At 41.9% G+C, this 27,492-nt stretch overlaps 2 protein-coding genes across 9 annotated transcripts in view; both read right to left on the reverse strand.

The window, feature by feature from the left end:
- Nucleotides 1-1,593: 1,593 nt before the first annotated feature.
- Nucleotides 1,594-8,971, reverse strand: LOC128618995 (cilia- and flagella-associated protein 100-like). 2 transcript variants are annotated; one of them, XM_053642780.1, is made up of 14 exons: nt 8,845-8,971; nt 7,811-7,917; nt 7,297-7,486; nt 6,925-6,989; nt 6,203-6,360; nt 5,931-6,011; nt 5,601-5,770; nt 4,435-4,519; nt 4,269-4,323; nt 3,549-3,700; nt 2,759-2,894; nt 2,486-2,685; nt 2,128-2,234; nt 1,594-1,937 (listed from the first exon to the last, which is right to left on the reverse strand). In XM_053642780.1, exons 1-13 carry the CDS (start codon nt 8,870-8,872, stop codon nt 2,135-2,137), a joined length of 1,527 nt encoding a protein of 508 aa, XP_053498755.1. In that variant the 5' UTR covers nt 8,873-8,971; the 3' UTR covers nt 1,594-1,937; nt 2,128-2,134. The 2 variants fall into 2 exon arrangements, with proteins under 2 accessions (XP_053498755.1, XP_053498756.1); XM_053642781.1 differs by having other exon boundaries at nt 7,811-7,914; nt 8,845-8,925.
- Nucleotides 8,972-12,046: 3,075 nt separating this feature from the next.
- Nucleotides 12,047-27,492, reverse strand: part of LOC128618994 (ankyrin repeat and SAM domain-containing protein 1A-like) — a 60,372-nt gene continuing 44,926 nt past the window's right edge. For 3 of the 7 annotated variants that reach the window (XM_053642775.1, XM_053642771.1, XM_053642778.1), the window contains 13 exons: nt 26,952-27,005; nt 23,310-23,379; nt 22,030-22,139; nt 21,334-21,432; nt 20,936-21,076; nt 20,223-20,330; nt 19,970-20,116; nt 18,906-19,043; nt 18,441-18,512; nt 18,116-18,202; nt 17,885-18,022; nt 17,573-17,761; nt 12,047-17,172 (listed from right to left, as the gene is read on the reverse strand). In XM_053642775.1, the coding sequence (XP_053498750.1) occupies nt 17,080-17,172; nt 17,573-17,761; nt 17,885-18,022; nt 18,116-18,202; nt 18,441-18,512; nt 18,906-19,043; nt 19,970-20,116; nt 20,223-20,330; nt 20,936-21,076; nt 21,334-21,432; nt 22,030-22,139; nt 23,310-23,379; nt 26,952-27,005 (1,446 nt within the window). In that variant the 3' untranslated portion in view covers nt 12,047-17,079. The remainder of the gene's footprint in view (nt 17,173-17,572; nt 17,762-17,884; nt 18,023-18,115; nt 18,203-18,440; nt 18,513-18,905; nt 19,044-19,969; nt 20,117-20,222; nt 20,331-20,935; nt 21,077-21,333; nt 21,433-22,029; nt 22,140-23,309; nt 23,380-26,951; nt 27,006-27,492) is intronic. The other 4 variants (XM_053642777.1, XM_053642779.1, XM_053642776.1 and 1 more) reach the window with 3 other exon arrangements.

Raw genomic sequence — 27,492 nt, forward strand, 5'->3', positions numbered from 1 at the left:
TAGATATTGTAATAAACCTATTTCTCTATGTATAATTTTAAAGAGGTTTAATCAGATTTATGGAGAACAGAAGGTACATCACACCACTAGGACTTTATAGGAAAATATCAATTTAACAATTTTATTTAGAAAAATGTCAACATTAAAACATTCAAGAAAGTTCAACAAACATTTACTCTGTACGCCCTCACTCGGGCAAACGGCGATACATATTAAACTAACTCTGCACTGCCCTCTGGTGGTTATTACACGGCACAGTAGAAATCTCATTAAACAGTAATCAGTGGGGGGGTAGGGGGGGGAGAGTCAGTCCAGTCCAGTCCCTTCCCCAGTCCAGTGTACACGGGGTAACATGTTCATCTAAATCACACACACACTAACATGTTCATCACACACACTAGCGTGTGTGACACACACACACGTTCATCTAAAACACACACACACACACACACACACACACACACACACTAACGTTCATCTCACACACTAACGTGTGTGATACACACACACTTTCATCTAAAACACACACACGTTCATCTAAAACACACACACACACTAACATGTTCATCACACACACACACTAACATGTTCATCACACACACACACCCCAACATGTCCCCCCCCACACTAACATGTACATCACACACACACCAACATGTCCCCCCCACACACACACACCCCAACATGTCCCCCCCCCCACACACACACTAACATGTACATCACACACACACCAACATGTCCCCCCCCCACACACACACTAACATGTTCATCACACACACACCCCAACATGTCCCCCCCACACACACACTAACATGTTCATCACACACACACACCCCCCAACATGCCCCCCCGCCACACACACTAATATGTTCATCACACACACATACTAACATGTTCATCACACACACACCCCAACATGTCCCCCCCCGACACACACACTAACATGTTCATCACTCACTCACTCACACACACACACACAAACACGCACACACTAACACGTTCATCACACATGCACGTTCATCTCTCTCTCTCTCTCTCTCTCTCTCTCTCACACACACACACACACACACACACACACACACACAGGGAAAGGAATCAGACGCTAGATCAGTGCTCCAGAGAAAACATTTTTTTCTTCACTATGTTTCTGGTGATGCGTTCTCTTTATGTACACAGTCCTTTTCAAATGCTCCTGGAACATATAACCAGCGCTCCTAAATACCTCCCCAATCCTTACTGGGGAGGTAACTTAAAATGGAATTAAACTTACTTTTTAAATCTCGTTATTTTATATAAAAAAAAAACAACAACAAAAAAAACAACCTAAGATTCCTTAAATATCTTGAAGAAATATTTAAGAAAGTCCATGTATTTAGATGCGTTCCCTGTGTTGTAAAATCTGTATATGAATGTATGTTTACAGTTGTAGTTTCTGTCGATCTGTTGTAATCATGTTCAGTTTACATATTGTTGTTGTTTTTCATGCAATTGTAAGTAATTACTTTGCAATGCTTATGGAACCGTTTTTCATTTTCATGTATTAATAAAAAATAATAATAATAATAATAATAATAAAGAGGGAACAAAAACATCCTCTGGCGAGTTTCGCTTAATTTAGTTATTATAAAATCACCAATAGTTAGCTAGTCGCTCTGCATATATATGTTCTGAGGTATGTATGACTCTGTAAATACAGTTAAAGACAGTAATTACAGATTATATAATTATATTTGTACAGTTTTATTGTGCTTGTCTGCCATCTTGTGGTAATAAAATAAAATATCAAACTATTGAAAGCGTATTTCTGGACCTTATGGTACCGTGTTACTCGTTATATGAAAGAAGTATCATTCAGTTTTTCTCTCTTTCTCGGCGAGGGCGGCTTCCTTCAGTTCTTTCTTTTCTAGATGTGACCTCCACATGACCTTCTTTCCACTCTGAAATTAAAAAAAAAAAAAAAAAAAACTTGCAGACTTTTAAAATCTTACTTTGCTTGATTTTACAAGAGATACAAATTGTACGTGTGTGTACAAAGGACACACTCCTTTTTTTTTAGGCAGAAAGATGTGTCGTGGGTAGTTGAGTAGTGTGTGTGCATGTGTGTGTGTGTGATTAGACAGAACTTACAGGTTTCTTATCTTCTTTCCAGAGCCCGCTGTTGCCTGCGTGCAGCACGCTGGAGCCGCCGTTCCTCCCGATCCATCTGCACCATCAGTTCTTTCTGTTTTTTATCCCTGGGGGAACGGAGAGACAGTTTTAAAACGGACTTTCAGCCATTACAGAGCTGTATGTGTGAGAGCTGATCTAGGATCTGTTTTTCAATGTGATTTACATGGACAGGGTTAAAAGGGGTAGAGAAATTGTGTAAAGCAGCAGATGGGCTACAATCAGTAACTGAATAGCTGTAAAGTGCATAAATATCGCGTGTACAAATGAACCGTGTTTGGGTTTAAATAAGTGTGTTTGTTTTCCTGCGTGCTCTTACCTGGCCGTCTTCTCTCTGCGGTACTCCTTCTTTATAGTCTTTAATTCGTCCTCTGGAAGTGTGTTGAACCGTTCGAGCAGGTCATGGAAATGCGTCTCGACCGCTGTGAGCAGCTCATGTGAGCTCATGTCCGGTAAATCTCCCACGCAGACCCTGTACAGCTCTGATATCTTCTGGTTCAACTGCTTCAGGACTGCATTCTGAGTGGAAGGGAGGCGAGAGTGACAGGTGTTAAGGACTGCCCTCAAGTGGGGTGTGTGTGTGTGTGTTTACCTTTTGTTCAGGACCGTCTTCACTCATTTTGAATTCTTTGATGCGCTGCTCTATTTTCGCTGCTTTTGCTCTTTTTTTATTCATGCATCTCGTGAGGTAGTCCGTCTCCTCATTACTCTGAGCAGTGTCCTTCTCCCTGCAGCAACACAAACGGCTCAGAGGTTAAAATATACCGTCAGAACCTCTGCTGTAGATGTGTGCACAGGGACTGGGCTCCTGCGGGACCCGAGACATGTGGCAGGAGTAGATGTTGTTGTTTTTTAATCTCACATAGGAATAGTTCCTAGATCCTAATACCTTTATTTCTAATTGAAACATTTTTATCGACCGCCCGGAGATTGTGTGTTAGAGACGAGTTTCAAGGCAACTTGTTTTCCTGTTCTTTTGTCAGTCCAGGGACATGTTTCACTTCTTGGTCATAGTATATTTACACACACACACACACACACACACACACACACACACACACACACACACATACATACATACACACACACATACATACACACACACATACATACATACACACACACATGTACACACATACACACATCTACATATACACACATGCACATACGCACATACACACACATCTACATATACACACACACACACACACACATACATATGTATATACACACATACATACACACACATATACATACATACACACACACTCATACACACACACACTCATACACACACACGCGCAGCATTGAATTTAAGTTGAATGAAAATGCAGTGTTCCTTTAAGGTTGTAGTAAGCGGTGTGATTGTTCGTGTCACTCACATGTCCTGCTGCAAGTTGCTCATGTTTTTTTTGTGGCACTCCAGACAATGTTCCACCCGACTGAGGTCATCAGACAGCCGATTGATGTCTGCGTCCACATCTGCCATGATGTTCAGCAGCTGCTTAGGGTCGGTGAAATAGATCTGCGGTTTCTACACGTCAACATGATCACACACATACTTGTAAATCATCACATAATCCTCTTTTTTTTTTAAATGAAACATAAGAAGTAGATATCCATTCTGTAATTGACTAGCGCTGCAATCAGCAACATTCCTAATTTGGACAATCAGAGTGTCCTATATCCATACAATAAAATCATCATCATGAGATTCAGACTGTTCAAAAAATCCCCCAGAGGTTTGTCCAGACCTCCGTGACACGCGTCACGTACACAACAAAATAAACCTATACCAGAATCTGCTTACAGGCCAGCTGTAGCTGCTACCCGCTAGCACTCGCATTTATTGACCTTTTAAAAATGTTCTTTTTTATTAATTACCCGTTAACAGTCAGTAATTCTTGCTCAACTGAAGTTGGGACTATAAATAAATCTACCAAGTTATTAGCAGTGAATAAGCTCTTAATAAAATCAAGTAAAATATAAAAACACTCCGTGTGTGTGCTCTGTGTTGAACGGAAGCGGAGATACTTAATGGATTTCTGTATAGTAAAATATCCCTGATTAAATCAGATGAAGAAAAATATCTGGAATCACACCTCATAGACCTCCAGGTTCCCCACAAACCCCTCGTCGTATTCCGGGATCTTCTCCCTGGTGAGGTTTCACAGAAAGAAAGCGTCATCGAGACACGACGTAGAAAACGAGTGCACATGATTCTCACGATCATCTTGGTAGACATGTCATTTCTCGGTCGTCACTTACAGTGTGCAACTCTCTTTATTGAAGAATATCCCATGATGACTCTCCTGAATTGGCGGAAGCATGAGACCTACGTCACTTCTTCGACCTGCAAATGATTCGATAAGATCGTTTAGACCAGGGGTTCCCAAACTCTTCCAGGGCAAGGCCCCCACAAATGGCATTAACATTTGACCGAGGCCCCCCTTTTGCAAGATGTCTTTAAAACACATTAAAAACACAGACTTCTGAATATATCCCCCTTTTTTTTTTATTAACAGTTACATCTTTATATTATATTACATTAAGAATTATATAAATATATATATATATTAAAACCCTATATATATATATATATATATATATATAAATAATATATTTATATTATTTATATTATATTAATATATATATATTATTATATAAATAATATACCCTATATATATATAAATCAGAGTTGAACACATGATATTTAAAATATATATATATATATATATATATATATATATATATATATATATATATATATATATATATATATATATATATATTTATTTATTTTTTAAATATCATGTGTTTGTTTATTTTTCACACCAAATTGTTGAGGCCCCCTGGGCGCCCCCTGGTGGCCCCCACTTTGAAACCCACTGGTTTAGACCACCGAGTTTCCGGAAAATCTCCAACAAGGTGCGGGTTATATTTGAAGTCTGGACCGTAGGAAATGATCAGTATTGCAGTAGTGAAAGACCGACAGGAACTTTCTCACACAAATGTGAAGAACTGTTCTGTAGTACTTTAGTGTTCAGGACTCTTTATAAATCACAGGACACTTGTGTTATTAGGAGGCTTTCACACATGGCACAGACTCGTTGTCATTTCTTTCGCAATATTGGAATAATGGCACATAAATATATTTTATATTCAACGTGTCATACATCTCACTATATTTTCCGTTTAGTAATATCCTCACTTATCCCTGATTAATTGGGAGGGGGAAAACGCTCATCGCTATCAGATCTATATCCTTAAACGCTTTTCTATTTTTTGAATAAATTCGTCAGCGACGTTCCACCCGCCGTGCTGCCACGTCCCGTAGAACTACATGCAAATTGTGTGGATAAAATTCCTCGTGTGAAGATCCCCGTAAATTGTAGTGTTTAAGTGGTTCAAATCGTGAACGTGCGCGTACGTACGCCGGGTAGCTTGTGTAGCCGGTTTCGTCTCTCTTGCAGCAGCCTTGATTCTCTCAGCTGTCTGCTTCCTGGCTTCCTGCTGCTTCCGCCACTCAGGGGGCGAGATGTTCCAGAGCAACTCCTGACACTGTTTGTCCAGACTCAGCATGTCCGAGCGCTCGGCAACATCCCTGGAGAGAGATCGCACCGTGCCGTTAAAAAGGACAGGAACCTAAAACTATGTTCATATCCGTTTCCTCTCGTAGCAGAGAGCTTAACCAAGCCTCACAGTTGACGCTGTAACTGTTCACTTGACACACGTGTAGTGTTTCTATTCCATTAGTAGCTTACTTTTTAACTTTCGCAAGTGCCCATTTGGTCTTCTCGATCTTTTGCTTTGTCTCACGCAGGGCTTCGTTTTCTTCTTCAACCCTACACCACGAAAGAAACGAACGTTCGATCGTTTAAAAAAATAAATAATATTCGGAATAATACATTTTTATTCACGATCTTCACAGGGCCTTTAATGAGCCGCTGGACCATAAGACACGATTACAACCAAACGATCTTCGCACGTCACGTCATTTCCAGAATTCCAGTAGAACGAGAGCTCATAACCGTACCTTTTCAAACCCAGCACTGTTTTCTTCTCCACCTCCTCGACGTACTCCGAAAAGACTTCGTCACGGCAGCGATACTCAGCCTGCGCCATCTCCTCTTCCTGCAGGGACATCTGCTCCTTCAGAGCCTGAATTTTCTCTCGCCCTGCTATGATACAGCACTGAAGAGAGAGAGAGAGAGAGAGAGAGCGAGAGAGCGAGAGAGAGAGCATGAGAGGACAAACATCACCAGTAAGGGTGATTAGAAAACAGATGCTATGTTGTCGGTCAGTTGGAGAGTGTTTGACAGAGAGACTATGATTTCCGAGCATGAACGGATGTGTTTAGTCTGTCATTTGTGTAAAAAGGCACAAACAGGACAGGGTCTAGAGCGGGGGGTCATGACCTGGTGAACCGCAGTCCGGATGCAGACTCGGCAAAGTATTTCAGTAGAACCGATCGACGTTTGGATAAAGTTTTTTATTCTAGTTTTACTCTAGTCAAATGTGTCCAGAACGGATTTAACCAATGAACAATTTGATAAGGAATAATCTTTAAAAAAAAAAAAAAAGACTAAATTAGACCGTGTAACTATTTCAGATTGAAAATAAGACAGTAATTAAGGCTTTCCGTTCACCAGTTGTAATTTCAGACAGATTCAGTTAGAACTTCGGGACACGAGTACGACGGAACAGGTTTAACGCATTTACTTTACATGATAAACCAAAGCCTACTAGATCCCTCACCTGCAGTCGAACAATCTCTTCCTGCTTCTCTATGAAGTCTCGGGAGGTCCCCATGTGGTAAAATTCTGGGGGGAAAAAAAGAAGACAAGAGTGACTGAAGGGAACATCTGAGATCTGACCCAGACCTACACTTAATCCGAGTCCGGAGTCGATTCATTATTTTCCTACTTGATTACTTTAATGGTTTAAGCCAAACATCAATAACTCAGAAACATGAAGGCCTACAAATAACGGGGCCTAATGTGTTGAAACCTCTACGGTGCTCGTAAATAGACAAAATATTGTTGTAGACAGAGTGTTTTTAAAAAAACAGCTCTTTTCATCGAGTCACACTTTCATGACAGCGCAGTTTAAATGACTCCATTTGCTCACCACTTTCGAGTGGCACGAATTTAGTTGAGGGAGCGAAGTAGGCTGCCTCTCCTGATGTGCTTTCTTTCCACTTTTTGTCATGCTCTTCGTCCTCTATCTCCTTCATGCAGCGGGACATGATGGAACGAACGCTCTCTCGGGGATTAACCCCCTTCTCGTGCATGTTCAGAGTGCGCTCCATTCTCCGCTCCTGAGATAAAACAGGTTGAAGGAGACGTGTACACGCCGTTAAATGAAGGATTACATGAAACTTTTTTTTTTTTCCCCCCAGAGGTTTAGGGCTATGGGCTGTGTGATGATATTTCTGTGGATGGTAGATATGAAGCACTGCACGTAAAAGGTGCAGTTTGCAATGTTCAAAAATGTTTCTAGACCTATAATAATCCTGTTATTTTACAGAAAGGCTGTGATCTGCAAATGCTGCCATGTACCGGATCTGGCTCATTTTTACTCTTTCCTTAAAAGGCACATGCTGGGTGTGTGTTTATATATGTGTGCATACATGTATTCTAACCTGTCTCCTCTCTTCTTCTTTCTGCATGGCAGACTCCAGAATGTTGCTGGGCATCCTAAAGGGGCTGCTGCTTGAAGACGTCATGTTGTTTCTTCCTTCCTTTACTTCTGGATTGAATAAAATGGATTCATGTTCGATGAATGTTAGGGCCCTAGCGGATTAAGACCCTTTTAATTAACTCCCTTTTAGATGACTTCAAATCAACGACCTAAACCAGGGGTTCCCAAACTTTTCCAGGGCAAGGCCTCCCCCCAAATGGCATTAACATTTGACCGAGGCCCCCCTTTTGCAAGATGTCTTTAAAACACATTAAAAATACAGACTTCTGAAGAGATCCCCCTTTTTTTTTTTTTAAATTAATAATTACATCTTACATCACATTAGGAGTTGTGTGTGTGTGTGTGTGTGTGTGTGGTTGTCTGAGAATGAGAATTTATTTTTCACACCAAATTGTTGAGGCCCCACGGGCGCCCCCTGGTGGCCCCCTCTTTGAAAACAACTGACCAAAACCATTAGATCTAGTATTTATTTTAATATTTACTCCTAAAGAATGAATAAAAGCAGAAAAAGTGTCATGTAGCACCACTCTTCACATCTGTCCAGATGTAAAACATGTCAAACTTCTGTATTATAAATGCTTAAAGTGCTTTGAATGCTTTACAATCTATTTTTTTTTTTTTTTTTTAAGAAGGAAGAGTGATAATAGCGGACCTGTCTGTTTTAAAAATGACTTTTAACATTACTCAGAGTAAAACTTTCCGGCCAGCACATGCGCAATAGCACTCCTGAGAGCTCGGAGTTAGTTCTAAGTAAACAGAGGTTGTATTATGAGACTCAGTAAAAGAGGTCTGATTGATAGAGGTTTTTTTTCTCTCTGTTTTGACTCCGTAATTATGGTTTAAAACACAGAATAGCGTGGACACAGACATCTCAAAATGAAGGTTTATAAAATGTTCAATAATTAATTCATACAATTGGTAATAATCTCACCAAGAAACACTGCAGTAAATTGAATAAACACACATAAATCTTACCTTTACTCAGGCTTAGCTCGTTCAGCATGTATGTCTGGAAATAAAACTAAACACATCAACTTTCATTCACTGCATAAGCAAATGAATCCTCTGTATATATCCTCTGAGTTCCTGTGTATGGAATAGAATTGAGTGACTCAGTAGAAGTGCACTGTGACATCATCGCTTAGCAACCGAATCCCTTCCACACCTCATATACAGTATGTGTCAAAATTAACAAATAAATCAGTGAAATTACATTACATTACATTATTTCACTCATGCTCTAACTGTTTGAATATATAAAATCTCTCTCTCTCAAAGACAGTGGATAAAATGTGTTAATCACTGCCCTCTAGTGGTTGTATTTCAGTTAAACCGTAGACACAAAATTATGGAGGCCCAAACCTGCAGAAATTAAAATGAAATAAATAAATAGAATAAATGACTTGGTAAAACATTCATTTTTGATAAAAAATTGAATCCTAAATTTATTTATTTTCCCTTCATTTTCTATATATGTTTTTTCACTTTTTATTTATTTATTCTTTTCTTTTTTTAAATTACAGTTATTTATTTATGCATTCGTTTACTTTTATATTTATTTATTCCCGCATGTATTTATTTATCGATACATTTATTTGTTTTTACTTTTCCCTGTGAAACATGCAAATGAGGGGGGGGGGGGCGGTCCTTGCATAGCTCCAGTGCATGATTGGTTGAGAGCTCTAAGTAAGCGACAGAGATCGGCGTTTTCAAACAAGATGGCGGCAAGTAGCAATGCGCCGTCCACCATGTCGCTACAGGATGTGGCAAATCACCTGGAGAGTTCGGTTATATCTCCTACCCGAGCATCCAGTTCGGCGTCCTCCAAAGCTGAGAACATGTCGCTTCCTCCAAGAGAATAAATCAGAAAACTCGTTATTAACCACACAACAGAGACAGAAATGTACACGAATCGATTTGAAAGCTAAAAAGGCTAGAAGGCTACTAGGAGCCACTTACATTAAACTACGCTGCTCCATCCAATTCCGGAAAGTTCTTTCACGTACGCCCAATAATTTTGCAAAGTTTCCAGCAGTTCGACCGAGTGAGAGATAAACACGTGGTTATCCACTTCATTTGCCAAGTTGCGCAACTCTCTATCTATTCGTGAAGTGAAGACGCTAGCTCATACAGTCAGTGGTTGAAACCGAAACAGAAACATCCTCCGATGCTGAGCAGGAAAACAAGGTGTGGAAATGTCTAGATGAGTTCCAGTTGACGTGAACATGATCTGAGCAGAGCAGAAGGAAAGATAATGGACTCTACACGGACACTGTAGCAGCTAAACCCATACAGTGATAGCGTAGCTGTGTCTCCACTCGGCTAGCGACACCAAACTAGCCGAGTGAGAAAAACATGTCTCGGGGACAAAATCCGAGATAAATGAAGGAAAAGAAAAAAAGAAGTAATACAAAAAATACATTTAGGATTACATTTTATTAAAAATGAAATTTTATTTGTTTTATCAAGTCATTTATTTTCCATTTATATATTTATTTATTGTTCATTTCTGCAGGTTTGATCCCTCATCCAAAATTCCTCCTTCTATCTCTCTCCTCGTGTGTGTGTGTGCCAAAGATGCCCTCAGAAAAAAACGTCATTAAACATTTCAACACAAGAAAATACTACAAAAAGCAGTAAATAGTAATAAACGAAATAAATCAAGTAAATAAACTAAGGAAATTAGTAAGTGTTCCTGAGCATCTTGGAGAACCTGCTACATCTCTTGCACTTTCGTTTGCAGGCAAAAACCCAGCAGCCTTCGTCGCGCTCGTCATCTGAAAAGTGATCCGCTACATATGTTGCTTCTTTACATTTCCCTGTAATATTTGATTAGTTGTTGGAAAAGTTGTAACATTTCAAACATCTATACGTTTTTTTTTTAAAACTTCTATTTGAACACCCATGGACATCATCAATATATCTGAAAAGCTTCGAAGAATTTAAAGCAAAATTTTTTAATTAAAAAAATACTTTTAGTGAAAGAGTTTTAAACATATAAACCCTTGACTGAGTTCCCCAGGAGAGAAACACACACTGAACATGCAGCAGTCATATTCTTGTTGGTTTCAACCAGCCGTGTGTTGGTGGGTAGAGTGTAGAGTTCAGCACCTTTCTGATATTTCTGATGATTAGTTCCTCATTAGGGTAGCTCGGTGGTTAAGACGTTTCTGACCGGAAGGTCGTGAGTTCAGACCCCAGCACCACCAAGCTGCCGCTGCTGGGCCCTTGAGCAAGGCCCTTAACCCTCAACTGCTCACATGTATAAATGAGATCAAAGAAAGCCGCTCTGGATAAGATTTAGCGTCTGCCAAATGCTGCAAATGTAAACGTAGAAACACATTCATATTAGTGAAATAATATTCCTCACGTGTGTTAAACCTCTGTCCCATCATGCATTTCATTGATTTGTGTTTCACCTGAAACCAGTAAGATTTTTTTTCAAAAATGAACAGAATTCTGAAATATTTGAATTAATACATTAATCTTTTTTTAAACAAGTTGTGCAGTTCCAGAGGTGTCCACTAGATGGACGCGCACAGTAGCAAGACCCTGGATGTAAAATATGGCCAAAAGTATGTGACTACCTGATCATCATCATCATCATCATAGCAGCCATGTGTCCTTGTTGAACATCCCATTCCAGATCTTATCCCCGCTTTGCTGTTATAATAAGCTCCACACTTCTTCTGGGAAGGCTTTAGACTAGATTTTGGTGCGTGGCTGTGGGGCTTTAGACACAAGAGCATTAGTGAGATCAGGTTCTAATGTTGGGATGGTGAAGAGGTCTGAGGTGCAGTCGGAGTTCCAGTTCATCCCAAAGGTGTTCAGTAGGGTGGAGATCAGGGCTCTGTGTACGAGTTCTTCCACTCCAAACCATGTCTTCACGGAGCTCGACATATAATAAAAGGTGTGATGGTCAGGTGAACACATACATTTGGCTATGTCGTGTGGCTAGTTTTGGCAAACCGAAACTACAATCTCTATATATATACACTGCAGTTTTACTAACTAGCTCCGTCTCAGTGAGAGAGACACCACACGCGCAGTAGCGCACATTACAGGAGCGGTCAGAGCAAATGAGGAAAGTAATATTAAAAAGTATTGTGTGTCCACTCTTAAGGCACATGCCATTCGCTCCAAAGCAACTTCAGAGATCTGCAGTATTTCGAGTAAATGAAGATTTCATTTATTTATTAGATATACAGATTATGAAAAATAATAATAATAATAATAATAATAATAATAAAAAGAAAGACTGGAAGCCCAGGATTATTTACACTCGCTCATTTTCATGCTGTAGTGAGGATTCACTCGGTCTTATCACGCACGCACACACACACCCTGATACATTGAGCTTAAAAAAAAAAAAAATACATGAGCAGAATTAATGGAAGAAAAATAATCCTTACATACATACAGTACATACATATACATACAGAGAGAGAGAGAGAGAGAGAGAGAGAGAGAGAGAGAGAGAGAGAGAGAGAGAGAGGCAGCTATAAAAGCAGAATCATATTCAAGTATCAAAATACACACTGATTACTTTACAGTCTATTATTGTTCACATCTTTAACAAAAAAATCTCTCAGAATCATTAAAAATACTCGCAAAAAAAAAAGAAAAAGAAGAAAGGAGTGCTGACGTTAGCGTTGTTAGTTTAGCGCTGTCCTGCCTGTTCAGCACTGTACCGACACCATCAGATTTAAAACCCTAAAATAAATGTCTTTTTCTGTAAACTAAGACTAGATGTGTAAAGTACCGCACTGTTCTAGATTTAGCATCTTCCATACACACACACACACACACACACACACACACACACACACACACACACACACCAATTTCAGCATTTTCTCCGACTTGTTCAGCAAGCCCTGCTACTCACAAGTTGGTTTATTAAAAAAAAAAAAAAAAAAAACGAAACTTTACACAAATTTATAACACATGAAGAGAAGCAAAAAGTACCGTTAATTCTTTACTGCATTAAAAATCATTTGTAATTGCTAAAGAATACCAACTCTGGGGAGGAAAGAGAAATCGCCAGAAGCCCGTTTGCACCACGGAGGAAAAAAAACAATAAATAAAGGTATAATTGCGACTTTATTTTATATCCTGCAATTCTGACTTTATTTCCCACAACTGCGAGTTTAAATCGCACAAATCGGACCGTATTCCTCACAACTGTGTGCGAACATCTCGCAGTTCTGATGTGTGTGTTTCTCCCCACAACTGCGAGTTCATATTGCACAATTTTTACTTCTTTTTAAGATTTTCGTGCGTTTTTTTTTTTCCTCCGGAAAACCACCCGAATTGGCGGAATCTCAGTTCGGTTGCACGAAATTGTCTCGCACGCTCTTTCGCAGTGATGTTTGTCGCCAAGCGAGACCGTTTAGCTGTACTCGTGTTCCACGCACGTGAATCGAAAGCGGCTTTGACCGGACGCGTGCTGTGATGACGTCACACGACGTGTCCTGGCCCAAATCTGCAGGAAATTTGCGGTAATTTTGAAAAAAAAAAAAAATTGTTCGATAGTGTGTTAATTTCTGTGTTCGCAAAATCCTGGAGGGACTGGCATGTAGCCTGTTTATAGAGAACGATCGATGCTTTGTCGGTGCATTCTTCCTAACTCACTCAATGTCAAGTGGATGTCTTTAATAAAATTTTTTTAAAATAAATAAATAAAATTAAAAAATCAGAATTGTGAGATATGAAGTCAGCATCACCTTTTAAAATGTTTCCCCCTCCATCATGGGAGCGGGCTTCTGTGAAAACGTGATTAATTGTTGTAAGCTAGCTGGCTAGCATGTATATGAAGACCAATAAACTTCTTCGTCTAAACTTGAAGACACGCCCACGTTTCGAAGACATAGTCACGCCAAATCAGCGCCGCTTCTCCATATATTAACTCAAAGATGCAGCTATATTTCGATATATGACGAACGTTCTAATGCATTTTTAAAAATTTTTTTTTTTTAAGTAATCTGATGCCGTTTCCTTTACACGTGTCCTGAAGGCCTCATGGTCAGCTTTTGAAACGTCGTGGTAGCTGCTTAGAGTGATTACTTCGTGGGCGGGGCTTGGGATTGGTCGACTAACTCGGTGAGAACTCCATTAGGTGAGTTCGAGTCAGATTAAAAGTCTCGTACCGTTAAAACGTCCAGTAAAAGCTTCCACTCAGCCCAGGTATATAGTCATGTCCTACAGTCTGAGTGCACTAGTGAGACTGCAGGGGGAGTCCTACACCGAGTGCACTAGTAGAGTCAGTATCAGGGGGTTAGTCGTTAAAACAACATGACACTTAACACCATCTGAAGGAAATATACAGTGTACGAGGTTAGTGTCCAGCGTGTGAGGACCTCACTTGGGTTGAGTGGATTGGGACACGTCCACAGTGTCAATCATCCAGTGTAGCAGAAGGAGATGAAGGTGCCCATTGTTTGTGTGTGTGTGTGTGTGTGTGTGTGTGTGTGACAGAGAAAGAGAGAGAAATTTGCAAAACTATACACTGATCCATAATAACGCTGTTGGATGACCGATGGAAGGATAACGAAAGAAAACATGACAATGTGTGTGATGAATGTAGTGTAAATCTGCCTTTTTAGACACACACACACACACACACACACACACACACACACACACACACACACACACAGACAGACACACACACACACACACACACACACACACACAGACACAGAGATCACAGTGGTGACGTGTAAGGTGAACAGTCAGAGTCGTGCTACTGGTCCTGTGTGGTTTGGCATCATGTTCAACTAAGGGAAGGAAGACAGACAGACAGACAGACAGACAGACACAGGTTAGATATACATGTATATATTTAAACCAAAACAAAACAAAAAAAATGACACCCGTCTGCTGTGCTCACTGGAAAAAAGGATGAAATGAAAAGGAAGGAAAGATTCCCGAAGCGCTGAGGCAGGCAGAACCGACTTGCTCCGTTACTACAGTTACAGAGGGCTTTGCTACTGCGCTAACGTTCAAAGACCCCAGTAAACCCTGCTGAACAACAACAGAAACCGTCAAAGAAATTCTAATGCTTTCCACTACAAATACCATTACAAACCATCAGCTAACCAATAAAAACCTCCTTAAATGGTATCCACTAGAATTACCATCCACAGGGCCCGTTACAGCTTCCATTAAAACCAATACAATTCCCGTTCTAACCATTAAAACTATTAGAAATTCTACGAGGGCTTCGATTGTTTTTGTTTCAGCAGGGATCGTACACAAACGTGAGACGAGACGAGACTCTACACCGCAGCGTTACCTTCTCTCCAGAACCCAAAGGAAAGCTCTAAGGGGCGGGTCATGAATATTAATAAAGAAGTGCAGCAAGCTGTAACGTGATTGGCTGAGGTGAGGAGTCAAGTCGACCCTGTCTGTTCCGGACACCTGTTCGGATACTACTCCGAGGCGAACTACTCCATGCTTGTCTGTTTGTTTATTTGTTTTTGTTTACGCCCTGCCAGCTTCTATGGCTATTTTCATGGTGAGAAATGCCTAAGGGACTCTTTATAAAGGTTTTTAAAATGAATCTTTCCAAAAAAAAGTCTAAAATTGCGTTAAAGTTTGGACCTTGTTCGAAATTTCTTCCAGCGCGTCGGCTGAATAAAAGAAAGGTTTCTCACGGGGGGTTAAAACATGTCTCAAGGATCCTGGCAGAAGGCCATGTGAACTAAACTTACTCGAGGAAACGTTCCAGAAATCAAAATACAAAACATACCAAATCAACCAGGATTTAAAATAAAACTAAAACAAAACTAAAACAAAAACAACAACAATGATAAAAAGCGTTATTTTTCAGTTTTTTTCTGTACAGTATTGGTGTGAGGAGAGTTCTAGAAAATGTCTTATTTCTAAAGAAGGTCTTTTTTGGGATGTGTATAAGGGAGCAGTAATTACAGTACCAGGACATGTGATGTTTAAGTTATGGGATACTTTACACACACACACACACACACACACACACACACACACACACATACAAATGTGACTGACTGTTCCAGCAAATAATATTTTACCATTTATATCAGTATCACTATTTTAACGAACATGTGTGTGTGTGTGTGTGTGTGGGTGTGTGAGATGCTACAAGTGGCTCACCTGACAAACACTTAAGGCTTAACCTCAGGTAAAAACAATAAGTATAAAAGCCAGCAAAATGTAAAAGTGATATGTTTAAGTGTGTGCAGATTTACAGCCTGCGTGTGCAGTGATTAATCAATGCTACAAAAAAAAAAAAAAAGGAAAGAGAAACAAGCCCCACCCCTGGCTCCGCCCCAAACGCTCGTGTCTGACAGAACTTCTGTAAGGACACAAAACGCCATCGGAGAGTAAATAAGTCTACTGAGCTACTTAGCCGCTCTGTTAACTTCTTCGTTGCTTCCCGGTCCTGACAAATCTGCCCTTTATTTCACGACACACTAATCTGAATTTCTCAGCAGCATGATCACAGTGCATTATGGGTTAAAAGCATTCGAACGCGCGAACATACGCGTCGTGTTTGAAGCCTGAAAACGGCTGGCGTTCCAATAAGGACAAGACCAAAATCATCGATTCCAGCGTTTGGGACAGAGCCTCCGATCTTCGAGCGATGTGTTTCGTCACAGTGCGGGATTTGAAAACGCATTGCATCTGACAGACAATTCGAACGGAACCTCTGGAATCTCGCAGAGGTTCGGTCCATGTCAGTTAACCAGAAAAAAAAAATTGAAATAATAAAAAATGTAAAGAAATCCATAAAGCCTCCCGTTTGTGTCCTTGGCTGTGGTGAGGGGTTTTTTTTGTTTTTTTTTTGGTTTGGCAGTCGCGTTTCCGGTCAGATGGAAGACGAAGGCAGACTGACCCCGCCCACAGAGCCTCACCGCGGCCGACGCCCACTACACGCATGCGCAGCACCAGAGAGGACGAGAGAGACAGCCAATCAGAGCAGGAAGACAGGCTGGGGCGGTGTGTGTGAATGTACATATTAAGGGGCTGTGTGTGAGTGTGTGTGTGTGTGTGTGTGAGAGATATCTCACACACTGTGAGTGCAAGGAGAGTGAGAGACCAGGAGAAAGAGAGCGACACGTGGGAAGCAGTCACATTGAAGGCACCCAGGAATCAAAGAAAGGGGATAGTGTGTGTGTGTGTGTGTGTGTGTGTGTGTGTGTGTGTGTGTGTGTGTGTGTGGGCATGTGTTCAGTAGATGGGGGTCTCGTACTTGGGGGTGCTGACAGTGTGTTTGGGGTCTTTGGGCTCCACAAGCCATGAAGGGTCATCTGCAGACTCCACCTACAACACACACACACACACAAACACACACACACACACACACACACACACACATTGCTCTTACACAACTAAGATACAATTAATAAATCCCAAGCTCTGCCCACACTGATACTCTTACTAACTAGGACAAGCAGGAAAATGTGACTTGTGCTCCTGAACATGAACGTGTATCTAACATCGTCGCCAAGTGAAGACAAACGATTTCAATCACTTGACCTTGACCCTGTTTCGACATCTAAATCATCAGCTCATCTGACTTAGTTACAACGATAATTCGATATCGAGCCTACAAATATCCAGCTACTCGTGCTCTTGAGACCGTGCTAACGATCCACACAAGGATAGCAAGACAAATGTGCGTTTACGTGCACGTAACGTACGTAATGCGTAATGTACTCACAACCCCTGGCTTCTGTGCCCCTCCACGCGGTTTAGGCACTGGTCTGCTACTCTTGGTGTTGATCTCGGACTCCGTCCCTACTGCTAAACTTTGCTTCTGCTTCTGATTGGTCCTCTGAGCCTGGAGAGCCAGCTGATAGGCTACTTCAAACGCCTGTCCCAGAGTCAGGATGATCTCATAGGTCAGATTCTGCGGAGGCAAGAACATGTCCATTGAGTCCTCCAAGTGTGTGTGTGTGTGTCTTTATGACCGTGTGTGTGTGTGTATGTGTGTGTGTGTGTGTGTGTGTGTGTGTGTGTCTGTCTGTCTCACCACATCCACCGTACTGAAGACATGACAGTAATGGTGGTCGGTCTGCAGGTCTTTGGTGATGTATGCGAACGTACACAAATCCTCTGGATCCTGAGCCGCACAAGAGATGTTCCTGATCTCATGTTCTGCTATGATGTTCTACACACACACACACACACACACACACACACACACTCATTAAAACAACATCCAGGCAGGACCGTCTTGCTTAAGATAGAAAGAGAGAAATACCTTATTAGCCGCGTCGATGAACTTGACTCCTTTATATGTGATGGAGAGGACGATAGTAGGAACCTTCCTCATCTGCTCTGTAGACCTCTACACACACACACACACACACACACACACACACAGACAGAGAGAGAGAGAGAGAGAGAGAGAGAGAGAGACATGATGTCAAGACAAAGTGGCTCTGTAATGTTTAGGTGAACCAGTGCAGCAGATTGTCTGCAGATATACAACAGGTCAAAGACACGCCCATCTGCACCACCCAAAGACACACCCATCTTTCAGCAGACCTTTCATGAGAATAGTGGGGAGGTACACACACACTTACCCTCATCTTAGCGCAGGCGTCTTGTGTGGACTCGGTTCCTCTCACGTCCTTAATGAGCATGGAACCTAAATACTACACACACACACACACACACACACACAGTTGTCATACAGACTGCAAAGTAATACACTTTCCTAGTACCAGACTCCATGATTCATGTAATGTCATTAGTGTAACTCTACTACAGTGTGTTCTGATTGGTAGAGCAGAAAAGACAACACCACACAGCGTCAAACCAATAGAATACTGTACATCTCTCCACCTGTCTGTCTGCCACAATCTGTCTGAACAATCTGTCTCTGTATGTCCATTTAGTCTATCCATCTGTCTAACCTTGTCTGTTTGACAGTCTGTCTGTCTGGCCACCTGTCTGTCTCAGTGTTAAACAGTAGGTGTGAATCATCATGAGCGCAATGGCAGATTAAGGGTTGATGTGCGAGTGTGTGTGTGTGTTGTAGGACGTACGTTAGCCTCGTAGCCGCAGGACTCGAATATGAGTTTCTCTGGTTTGTGATGCCAGTTCTGCACAGGTGCACATGGAGCTGCCTGACTGGGGGGGCGCAGGGTCAACCTCGACTCAGCACGCTGGTCCTCATACCTCTCCTGAGAGAGGGAGAGAGAGAGAGAGAGAGAGCAAGAGTGAGAGAGAGACAGACAGAGAGACACAGAGAGAGACATAGAGAGAGACACATGGAGAGAAAGAGACACACAGAGAGATAAAGAGAGAAACAGACAGAGACACACAGACACAGAGAGAAAGAGACAAAGAGACAGACAGAGAGACACACAGACACAGAGAGAGAAAGAGACACAGAGAGAGAGACAGACAAACAGAGAGACAGGGACAGCGAGAAACAGGGAGAGAGAGAGACAGAGAGGGGGGGGGGAGAGAGTGAGAGAAACACAGGGAGACAGAGACAGGGAGAGACAGAGAGAGACACAAGGTCTAAGATGTCTGTACCTAAAATCACTGACATCGGCGGTGGTTATTTCGTGCGCATTTTATTTTGTGTTCATTTTCTGTACCTATTAGCTCCGCCCCGTTAAGAGCAAACAAGTTTGTGTTATCGATGACATCATAACGGACGGATGAGACGGAGCGAGTATATGGGATGGAGCGGGTCATGAACGCACCTGATTAATCTGCATAAATGTGCTGTTCCACTAAGTGTGAGTTTAAGCGCTACTTGATCTCAGATATGTGGGGAAGAATACGCTCAACAGGAACACTTCAGAATCACACCATCAGAAACAGAACTCACTTTAAACAAACATTTTCAAACGTATAAAGTTTGACACTTTCCCATGGGAAGAGACAAAAACAATATCCAGGACATTTTTATTCCAGCTGCAGGTAGATGATGTCTTAATATCAGTGTTACAACAGCTGGCCAATCAGCACACTCACCGGATCCGCGTGAACCAATCAGCACACGCGTGATGCACAACGTATGCGAGCTATAGTTACCCAGAAGTTCCTTCTTCGCGACTCTCCACATGGAGAATAAGTCAGTCTTGACGGTGCGTACCTGTGCTCTGGATCTGTTTGACAGGTCATAGTCTGACTCCGCCCCCTTTGTCCTCCCAGAATCCCCTGCAGGATCCATTGAGTGTTGCATGTACGAGTCTGGGAGACCCAGAGCAGATGATGAAGCCTGAAGCATCAGATCAGGACACTGACACACACGCGCGCATAGACAATACAAAAAACATATTAGTAATAATTAATCAGACAGAAGTACAAGAGATGTGTGGTGTGTGTGTGTGTGGTGTGTGTCTCACTCTGATCTGAGAGAGTCGAGGTGGTTTCACTGGTGGCTCGTCATACAGTCGCTCAGTTAATGATGCGATAATTCGCTTCCTGTGACCCAACAAGGTGATCTTCAGCACCTACACACACACACACACACACACACACACACACACACACAATAAGCACTGTGCACCTCAGGGTGTTGTTATAACACTGCTGATATGCTATAGACACGCTAAACAGCACTGACTGAACTACAGTGGATATAAAAAGTCTACATACCCCTGTTAAAATTCCAGGGTTTTTTCCCCCCATGTCAGATCTTTTCCACCTTTAATGTGACTAACACTACCGGTCAAAAGTTTAGACACCCTCATTCGTTATTTCCCACATTTTAGAATAATAATAAAGTCATCAAAACTCTGGAAGGTCACAAATGGAAGAATATGAATTTAAGAAATTTAGAATATGATTTCTGAATTATTTCAGAATCTTATGGTCTGTAACTGAATTGAAAGAAGAAAAAGAAGCGCTGATGTGCGTTAATCCACCACTAGGGGGCGAAACACTCTCGGTAATGTTAGTTAACACTTATGGCACTGTTTTGTGTAGCTGGTACGCATAAAACCTCAAATATGAGGAAATGAAAGCTGGAATTCTGATCTACCGTCAACAAAAGTTGGCCTTGTGTACGGTACATGCGTGTGTGTGTGTGTGTGTGTGTATGAGTGTGCGCACTCACATTTACTATCTCGAGCTCCCACAGGTTCCTCACTGCCTCGAGTGTGTTGTATCCGCTTTGCAGGAAGTTGTGCAGATATTCACTCAGACCCAACGAGTCCAACCAAGAGGAGAGAGAGACACTGCCCTCACAGCCTTTAACCTACACACACAGATAAATAATACACACACACACAGTCTCAGGTCATAACAAATTCTATGTTATCTTATAACAAACCCCAAGTAACTGAAATTCAAATGTTATTTGTCACACACACAATCCTACACAGCACGATGTGTAGTGAAATACTTTTTCCGACTTAGCAGAGAAATTTAGATTCTAGAGCAAATATAAAATATAGAAATATAATGTGTGTGTGTGTGTGTGAGAGAGAGAGAGAGAGAGAGAGACAGACAGACCTTGGGTAGTGTGCGAGCAGCGTTCAGCAATTTCCTCCTGTGAGTCGCATCTGTGACCCCGATCTCCTTCAGATCCTGTTCCTCCATCACATTACTCCCCTACACACACACACACACACAATTAGAATTCCCTGTTGTGTTGTTCATGACTCCTCAATTTACAAATCTAAATCAATCCAGATTCCCACTGACATCTCCTTCAGCACTAATTACAACACGACTATATCAGCAAAACATATCTAACCGAAATCTTCAGCAGTTCCATTAAGAATATAACAGACATCGACTGATAATTGATTTTACCGATATTTATACATTTTTTCCGTAATCGGTGATCGGTTTATTTAATATCGGATCCGCCGATAAACGGCGCAGTCTTGTGGCCGTTTTGAGAACTGCGCGCAGAACCGTTATGACAGCCCTAAACGTACACATTAGATGTGGTACATAAATGCTTGAGGTGTAGTTTAAACAGCTTGCTGCTAAGAAATAGAGACAAACTTTAGTAACAGTGCACTTTATTTATTTATTTTTGCACTCTTTCAGACCCCTCAATTTATTGGTGTTTAAATAAGAGCTTTGTTCTGTTTTGTATGCAAGGAGGAAGTTGACAAAATTGTTAGAAATAAAACGGTTTGTTCAGTTCAGTGGTGTCGTTATCATTCTTGTAGAAGTGTGTGTGTGTGTTTTTCTCACCATGAATCTCAGATCGTCGAAGCCGTTTAGAAGCAGTTTACTCTCGTACTGCGGCAAGCCCGCACGCTCCAGCCAGTCACCCACTGACTGATCCGAGATCATCCCCGCCACTTGTGGGAAAAGCAAGGGAGACAAAAAATGAACTCCAGGGACCCAAAGGATGACACGTACCAGGTACCAGCTTGAGGGTAAATCTTTTTTATACTAGTAACCGTGGCCTACAAAAGTGGTACCATTTTTTTTACCTCAACGTATAAATATACAATTTGTTTCCGTCTCTTCTTGCCGTTCTAAATAGCTAGCTGTACAGCTAGCGGCTAACACACGTGCACCTACTGTCCTTGTCAGCCCCCGACGCTTCGCCCCATGTAACGGATCAGATCAGATCGTCTGATATCGTTTGTACACTTTTCTGTCCACAACCTTCAGAATCCTGAAGTTTGCAATACATGACCGGCTCTCTGCGCTTCAGTCAAAGTGTTTATTGCCGAAACGTACCAAACTCTTCAGCCGAATATCTAGGAGATGCGGGTCCAGGTCCCCCGCAGGTTCCTAAAGATCCCCTAGGAACTCTTTAATCTCACAACAGGCTCAACGGCACTAGAGCCATTTTGTGAGAACGTCGCGTAGCTATGCCCGTTTGTAACCCCGCCCCCAAATCAGTCACTTTTGCACTTCGGTAACAAATCTGAATTAAACCACACCCATTTTAAAAACCACACATTTGAGGAAGGAGTATTTCAGCTATCTATCTGGGACCAGAGAAATAAACGAATCGGTTTCCAGTACCCGTGCTGCAAAGCGTTTTGGTAAAGTGACTCGTCTTTGTTAGTTAGCATTTGGAAGAATGTCTGTACAATATGATTCAAAAGACAAAACACAGACCACATGGCTTTAAAAAAAAAAAAAAAAACCGGCACTAATAGCAGAATCCACAGATAAAACACAAAAATGTTCCAGTTTTATTGATATGTGTGTACCACCACAGGGTGCGAGATCATGGGCATGCTTTAGACCACGCCCTTTTGCCCTTCCCTAGGTAAACGAGCATTAATGACCTTGTTTACGTTAGATCTCGCGTGCATAGAAACAAAGCCGTTCTCACGTTCACACTAGAAGCAATATGATGCAACAAAGCAACTGGGAGCCACAGATTTCCAGTGAAAGTGAAGCAGCGAGAGGCTGGAGGATGTGAGAAAGTCGAGTAAAAACATGGCTGCCCTTTGCACGCAGGGTGAAAATAAGACTCGACAAATGCTAAAGTTAGCGTTAGGTTGTACCTGTTAAGCCGCTCTCCTGCTCTTTAGAGAAGTCGATCCCCGCTCCGATTAGCGTCATGATCTTCTCGATCTGAAACGGAGAGAACCGGACGACAGAAATAACATCACATCTGAGGCTGATTTAATAACGTGAGCAGACAAGACAGGAGAGCGAGGATGTGATCTGACTGGAAATCAACACACTCATCATTAATGAGTAGAGAATACAGCTTCAGCCACTGAAATCCAGGAAATCAAAGCTGCCTGAGAAAAAAAAAATCTGCTCGTATAAAAAGATATAATCATCAGCCTTTTCAACAGTACTAGCCACATGCTAAACCCCACATGCTAAAGAAACACAGCCAATCATGAGAAGCTACCCACATTCAGAGAAAAGTCATTTCAGCTTTAGAGAGAGAAACAGATCCTCCTCCGAATGATCCAGAATGGTATATTCCAGCTTTGGAGAGATAAAGAGACAGACAGACTAAATGAGAGACAGACTAACTGAAGGAGAGACTGAAGGAGAGACAGACTAACTGAAGGAGAGACAGACTAACTGAAGGAGAGACAGACTGAAGGAGAGACTGAAGGAGAGACAGATTAACGGGAGGAGAGACTGGAGGAGAGACTGACTAACTGAAGAAGAGACAGACTGAAGGAGAGACAGACTAACTGAAGGAGAGACTGAAGGAGAGACGGACTAACGGGTGGAGAGACTGGAGGAGAGACTAACTGAAGGAGAGACTGAAGGAGAGACAGACTAACTGAAGGAGAGACTGGAGGAGAGACAGACTGAAAGAGAGACAGACTAACTGAAAGAGAGACTAAAGGAGAGAAAGACTGAAGGAGAGACAGACTAACTGAAGGACAGGCTGAAGGAGAGCTAGACTAAGTGATTGAGAGATAGACTAACTGAAGGAGAGACTAAAGGAGAGACAGACTAACTGAAGGAGAGACTAAAGGAGAGACAGACTAACTGAAGGAGAGACAGACTGAAGGAGAGACAGACAGACTGAAGAAGAGACTAAAGGAGAGACAGACTAACTGAAGGAGAGACAGACTAACTGAAGAGACAGACTGACCGAAGGAGAGACTGAAGGAGAGACAGACTAACTGAAGGAGAGACTAAAGGAGAGACAGACTAACTGAAGGAGAGACAGACTGAAGGAGAGACTAAAGGAGAGACAGACTAACTGAAGGAGAGATAGACTAACTGAAGGAGAGATAGACTAACTGAAGGAGAGATAGACTAACTGAAGGAGAGACTAAAGGAGAGACAGACTAACTGAAGGAGAGACAGACTAACTGAAGGAGAGACTAAAGGAGAGACAGACTAACTGAAGGACAGGCTGAAGGAGAGCTAGACTAAGTGATTGAGAGATAGACTAACTGAAGGAGAGACTAAAGGAGAGACAGACTAACTGAAGGAGAGACTAAAGGAGAGACAGACTAACTGAAGGAGAGATAGACTGAAGGAGAGACAGACAGACTGAAGGAGAGACTAAAGGAGAGACAGACTAACTGAAGGAGAGACTGAAGGAGAGACGGACTAACGGGTGGAGAGACTGGAGGAGAGACTAACTGAAGGAGAGACTGAAGGAGAGACAGACTAACTGAAGGAGAGACTAAAGGAGAGACAGACTAACTGAAGGAGAGACAGACTAACTGAAGGAGAGACTAAAGGAGAGACAGACTAACTGAAGGACAGGCTGAAGGAGAGCTAGACTAAGTGATTGAGAGATAGACTAACTGAAGGAGAGACTAAAGGAGAGACAGACTAACTGAAGGAGAGACTAAAGGAGAGACAGACTAACTGAAGGAGAGATAGACTGAAGGAGAGACAGACAGACTGAAGGAGAGACTGAAGGAGAGACAGACTAACTGAAGGAGAGACTGAAGGAGAGACAGACTAACGGGTGGAGAGACTGGAGGAGAGACTAACTGAAGGAGAGACTGAAGGAGAGACAGACTAACTGAAGGAGAGACTGGAGGAGAGACAGACTGAAAGAGAGACAGACTAACTGAAAGAGAGACTAAAGGAGAGAAAGACTGAAGGAGAGACAGACTAACTGAAGGACAGGCTGAAGGAGAGCTAGACTAAGTGATTGAGAGATAGACTAACTGAAGGAGAGACTAAAGGAGAGACAGACTAACTGAAGGAGAGACTAAAGGAGAGACAGACTAACTGAAGGAGAGACAGACTGAAGGAGAGACAGACAGACTGAAGAAGAGACTAAAGGAGAGACAGACTAACTGAAGGAGAGACAGACTAACTGAAGAGACAGACTGACCGAAGGAGAGACTGAAGGAGAGACAGACTAACTGAAGGAGAGACTAAAGGAGAGACAGACTAACTGAAGGAGAGACAGACTGAAGGAGAGACTAAAGGAGAGACAGACTAACTGAAGGAGAGATAGACTAACTGAAGGAGAGATAGACTAACTGAAGGAGAGATAGACTAACTGAAGGAGAGACTAAAGGAGAGACAGACTAACTGAAGGAGAGACAGACTAACTGAAGGAGAGACTAAAGGAGAGACAGACTAACTGAAGGACAGGCTGAAGGAGAGCTAGACTAAGTGATTGAGAGATAGACTAACTGAAGGAGAGACTAAAGGAGAGACAGACTAACTGAAGGAGAGACTAAAGGAGAGACAGACTAACTGAAGGAGAGATAGACTGAAGGAGAGACAGACAGACTGAAGGAGAGACTAAAGGAGAGACAGACTAACTGAAGGAGAGACAAACTAACTGAAGAGACAGACTGACCGAAGGAGAGACTGAAGGAGAGACAGACTAACTGAAGGAGAAACTGACTGAAGGAGAAACTGACTGAAGGAGCGATATCCAGATAAAATATAATAGATAATAAGTAATGCTGTTTATAAATCCCAGCTAACGGTAGACTGACAGTCAGTCAGAGAGATGGATGGATAGATAGAGGTGCAGTTAGTAGACAGATAGATAAGACAGAGATAGATAGATAGACAGACAGATAGATAAGACAGACAGAGATAGACAGAGATAGATAAGAGACAGAGATAGACAGACAGATGTATAGTTAGTACTTAGTAGATAGATAGATAGTAGATAGACAGAAAGAAAGAGAGACATATAGAGAGATACATGTGTAGATAGGACATAGATAGAGGATAGACAGACAGACAGACAGATAGATAGATATAGTTAGTAGACAGACAGACAGATGTCCATCATCACATCCCCTTCAGTCCTCCTTGCAGACGATGAAAGATTCATTGGGGATGATGTGCAGCGCTCCGAGCTCACAGCTCTCTGCTGAAGGTCTCCCTGACGGAGGACGAGGACAAACCTGTTTAACACTGAAGCTGAATCAGAAGAGATCTGAATAAATGTCTCGAACCCCGCATATCATCAGCACACATCATGATTATTCATAAGCAGCTTCGCCAACTGAAGGAAACAGGCCGGCTTTTACAATCCAAACAGGAAGTGATGAAACCAGGAAGTGATGTTCGTGTTTGATAATATTCGGAGCCAGGTCTGAATATTCACACCTACTGAGAACCATCTGCCCTTCACCCGTCCATGCTTCAAGCGACATGATCTGAATGCAGAGGCTGGTAGAGAGAGACAGCAGTGCAGTGAGACAGGAGGGCAGGGGAGGAGACAATAATCTTACGTTGTGCGAGGGCGAGAGTCTCCGGCAATCGGACGAGTACCGCCTCTGTCTCTGCTGGGACAAAATCAACCTTCACATAAACATAAAAGGAATGAAAGGAGAAAGCTAGAAAAAAAAAGTGAAGGAAGGAAACCAAGACGTTTTTTTTTAATGAAGAAAGGAAAGAAAGAAGGAAGGAAAATGACAAAATAAAAGAAGACAAAGAAGGGATAGAACAAAGGAAAGACAAATGGAGAAAAGAACGCTAGTAAAGAAGAAAAGAAAAGAAAAGAAAAGAAAAGAAAAGAAAGAAGGTAGGATGGACACAGAAGAAAGATGGAAGGAGATCAGGGAAGCAAAGCATACTCAAAATGAGAGAGAAAAGCCGAAGGAAGGGGAAAAGGGAAGCAGAAAAAAGGAAGGAAAGAGGTCAAAGATGGAAGACTTGTGCTTTTCAGAGAGACAGAGGAACTGTCTCCCACTGTGACTGCTGAGGCCTCCAACAATCAGGAGGTCAAAGGTCAGGAAAGAGTCACAGGTCAACAGTTGAAGAGTAGCTAAG

The sequence above is a fragment of the Ictalurus furcatus genome, chromosome 15 (genome assembly GCF_023375685.1).
Source record: "Ictalurus furcatus strain D&B chromosome 15, Billie_1.0, whole genome shotgun sequence".
Taxonomy (NCBI): domain Eukaryota; kingdom Metazoa; phylum Chordata; class Actinopteri; order Siluriformes; family Ictaluridae; genus Ictalurus; species Ictalurus furcatus.

What these genes read in the sequence shown, in the direction of transcription:
- LOC128618995 (XM_053642780.1), bottom strand. Translation starts at nt 8,872, where the DNA reads ATGCTGAACGAGCTAAGCCTGAGTAAAG. An exon ending in AAGAAGAAGAGAGGAGACAG is followed by an intron (nt 7,487 to 7,810) that starts GTTAGAATACAT and finishes GTTTTATCTCAG; the next exon opens with GAGCGGAGAATGGAGCGCAC. An exon ending in ACAGTGCTGGGTTTGAAAAG is followed by an intron (nt 6,012 to 6,202) that starts GTACGGTTATGA and finishes TTCGTGGTGTAG; the next exon opens with GGTTGAAGAAGAAAACGAAG.